This window comes from Myotis davidii, unplaced genomic scaffold, assembly GCF_000327345.1.
Source record: "Myotis davidii unplaced genomic scaffold, ASM32734v1 scaffold1149, whole genome shotgun sequence".
Taxonomy (NCBI): domain Eukaryota; kingdom Metazoa; phylum Chordata; class Mammalia; order Chiroptera; family Vespertilionidae; genus Myotis; species Myotis davidii.
In genome coordinates this window covers 2544-6401 of record NW_006300370.1, presented here as the reverse complement: position 1 = coordinate 6401, position 3858 = coordinate 2544, and the positions used below count along the sequence as shown (strand labels likewise).

The window sequence follows — 3858 nt, the reverse complement described above, 5'->3', positions numbered from 1 at the left end:
AAACTTTAAATGTGAGGTTGGAAAGTTAGTTTTATTGCTTTATTGGAACAACATCTATGTATCCATACAGTGCTACAAGGAGCCTCTGAGTGTTACACATTTTACTCTGCCTTTGATTCTTTTTATTCTCCTCTTCCTAGGAAATTTGCTCCTTTCCTTTATTTAATCTTTTTGTTTCTCCTAGCTACTATTCAGCTTGGCTCGTTATTGTTGCCAGCCACCTAGAAAAATTAATGAAAACTTACTTTTTAAACTGTATACTTTTAGTTTTCCATAATCTGGCAACAACCATCATCATTTTTATTAAAATAGCCATTCTCAGGTCACTGATTACATTCTAATATTTATGATAACAAAGATGGTCAGAGAGGTAGCACTGAAATATGAAGTAGTGTCAGGTGAGTAAGTCTCAAAGTCATGAGAAAACTTCACATACTCATCTAAAACAGCCTTTTCCCTTATTCTTCAGAGAAGATATCAGACCAGGATTGCCAATGCTGAGGCAAGTTCGAGACAGGTCACTGATTACATTCTAATATTTATGATAAAGATGGTCAGAGAGGTAGCACTGAAATACGAAGTAGTGTCAGGTAAGTAAGTTTCAAAGTCATGAGAAAACTTCATGTACTCATCTAAAATATCCTTTTCCCTTATTCTTCAGAGAAGATATCAGACCAGGATTGCCAATGCTGAGGCAAGTTCGAGAAGCCCGTCGAAAAGAAGAAAAGCAACAAGAAGCTAATTTGAAAAATAGGCAGAAGAGTTTAAAAGAAGAAGAACAAGAAAGACGTGACATTGGATTGAAGAATGCACTAGGCTGTGAAAACAAAGGGTTTGCTTTGCTCCAGAAGATGGGATATAAAAGTGGTCAGGCCCTTGGCAAGAGTGGTAAGTCACATCCAGAAATGAAAAAGTGTTCCTAACCACGAAATGGTGGTTCACCCATGGGTACCAGAGATGACTGTTTCTTTGTTAGCACATAAGAGACTAAGACGCTTAAGTTGTTTGGATTTCTGTGTAGATGAAATCCAAACAACTTAAGCGTCTTAGTCTCTTATGTGCTAACAAGTATTATGGAGAACTTTCATCTTCCCACATCCACTGTAGACAACCATGGGCCACCAAGAGCTGCTTATCAGCCCAGCTCAGCCTTGAAGTCACTAACAATGGGGATGAGCAAAGCTTACAATGGAGACAACAGCCAACAATGGCCAAAGGAAAATGAAACAACATTGAGGACTATGCCAGGACTCTACCCTGTTTGCTCTGTACCTGTAGCAGCTGCCTAAGTTGGAGAGGCTCCATTCTCACTTCTCTTTGTAGGAAGTGAAACCGTTTAATAAAATATAGAGGCCATATATTTAAAGTAGCTTCTGTCATCCTCTTGGATGTTTAATATAAGTCTTTTACTTCTTAAAACACTACCTTTAGGTGACCCAGGAGGCTGTGGGTCAGCCTTATTGAGGACTATGTATTCAAAATGAGGTCATTGATTTACAGTGTTGATGTTCAGATTGCAGTTTGAATATCCCTGAAACAGGAGAGGATTTCTGTGGAACGTTGTAAAGTTGCATACTCTGCTTGTCGATAGTTTGAGGAAGAATTTCTAAAGTAGTTTGTGTTTTCTTCCCTTTTTTTTAGGAGATGGTATTGTTGAACCAATTCCTCTCAATGTCAAAACAGGTATGTAATTATTTTTAGGGACATTTACCAGTAATAATAACTTATGCTTATATCTAGCACATACATTTGCTTAATAAGTACTTTTTTATGGTGGTACTGTTACAGTTTTTATCGTAGGAAGTCCTGAGGAAAATTTTTCTTAGTTAAATTTCTAAACCTTTTAAAATAAAAATAAGTTTTAGTGAGTATGAAATTTTAAATAATAAAAAATCTGGGGGGAAATTGTTGTAACCATTAAAAATGCAAAGGTATTCTTATCAATTGAAATGTTCTGAAAGTATTCTGAGACAGATTTATCCATTAAAAGTTTTCCTTAAATATCAGATCACTTTGTAAAGTATATGATTATCTAACTGGTATGCTAGACACCTAAAACGAATACAAAATAATATTGAATGTAAACTGCATTTGCAAAATAAAATTTAAAAGTAAATGTTTTTCTTAATACTTTGAATGAATTATATTTGAAAAATAGATGTTTTATTTGTTCATCATATTTATATGAAAGTGTAACTGTTGGAGTTGTTCTCCCAATTTAAACAAATTGTATAGTATTACTGTCATATTAGATCAAACTAATAATGGTCTTTGTAAAAACTCAAATTGTGTGTTTAAGGTTGTTGTTTTTTAATCTGTTTTCTCCTGTCATTCTGATCAAATGATTTTGAGTGATTGTACTCAAGTTACAACTGCATTTAATTTGTAAATATAAAATTGTCACGTTTTGAAATGTAAATTTAATAAGCTTCTCACAGAGTTATCTGAACAGGAAAAAGTGGCATTGGTCATGAGACTTTATTAAAACGGAAAGCAGAGGAAAAATTAGAAAGCTACAGAAGAAAGATTCACATGAAAAACAAAGCTGAAGAAAACGCTGCAGAGCAGTTCCGGTAAAACTTTGTATTTGAGCGGCTTTTGGTTTCATCTGGTCTCAGTGTGTTTTTGTTTTTAATAGATTTCAGAGAGGAGGGGAGAGGGAGAGAGGGACAGAAACATTAATGATGAGAGAATCATTGATCGGCTGCCTCCTGCATGCCACACACTGGGGTTAGAGCCCTCAATCTAGACAAGTATGAGTGGGAATCGAACTGTGACCTCCTGGTTCATAGGTTGACCCTCAACCACTGAGCCCACTGACCAGGTAGTTTTTTAGTACTTGGGCATAGAAAATGGATAAAGCAAGTACAGACCTGTAATGTGCTATTTTTTTCTTTAATTAGAATGCGACTTAAAAGTAAGCAAGATGAAATGAAGCTGGAAGGAGATCTTAGAAGAAGCCAGCGAGCCTGTCAACAATTGGATACTCAGAAGGCAAGCCTTTTTCCTGCTTTCAGTTTGGTAGTGAAGTGTTTTGGCACCCAATGTGATTTGCCATGAATTTACGTTTAAAAACAACAAACCAACAAAACATTCCAATTCTGGTATACCTCGTCTTCTGCGGAGTAAAGCAGCAATTTTCAACCTTTTTCATCTAATGGCACATCTAATAAACTAATTACTAAAAATCTGTGACCAAAAAATGTATTTTTTGCCCATCTGACAAAAAAATAGATATAATTTTTATTGATTTCTCTCTCTCAAAATCAGTTTTAAAAATATAGTTTTTAAAGTCTCAAAATGTAAAAATTTCTATTATCTTGAAATACATTGCTAGGAGCAACCTCATTTTTATATATTTCCCTAGCACTTTATTTTGAATGTATGTCTTGACTCTTAAGATTTTCTAGCTTGTATGTATTATTTTGTATATTTTTCTTTATTGGTTAAGGCATTACATATGTGTCCTTATATGTATTATTTTATATCCATTAAGCTATTTATGCCCATAGCTTATTTTCCCTACTAGACTGACAGTGACTTGGAGACAATACAATATTCTAATTGGGCCCTAGCTAGGTAGCTCAGTTGGTTAGAGGTTTGTCTCATGCACAAAAGGTGGCAGGTTTGATTCCTGGTCAGGGTACATACCTAGGTTTCAGGTTCAATTCCCATTTGGGGTGTGTAGGCCATGTACAGGAAGGCTACTGATTGAGGTTTCTCTCTCACATTGATGTTTTCCCCTCTGTCTGTCTCTCCCACCATCTCCCTCTAAAATTCAAAAAGCATGTCCTGGGATGAGGATTTAAATATATATGTATATATATTTTTTTTTTTTATTTGGTTTTTGATTCCTCA

The 3858-nt window shown here is 35.1% G+C and overlaps 1 protein-coding gene across 3 annotated transcripts in view; it reads left to right on the top strand.

The window, feature by feature from the left end:
• The window catches only part of GPATCH11 (G-patch domain containing 11), a 6279-nt gene extending 3194 nt beyond the window's left edge, over positions 1-3085 (top strand). For 2 of the 3 annotated variants that reach the window (XM_006776923.2, XM_015572576.1), the window contains exons 4-7: positions 662-888; positions 1642-1683; positions 2453-2573; positions 2904-3082. In XM_006776923.2, coding sequence (XP_006776986.1) covers positions 662-888; positions 1642-1683; positions 2453-2573; positions 2904-3060 — 547 coding nt within the window. In that variant the 3' untranslated portion in view covers positions 3061-3082. Of the gene's footprint in view, positions 1-661; positions 889-1641; positions 1684-2452; positions 2574-2903 lie in introns of all 3 variants that reach the window. The other variant, XM_006776925.2, reaches the window with a different exon arrangement.
• Positions 3086-3858: the final 773 nt, after the last annotated feature.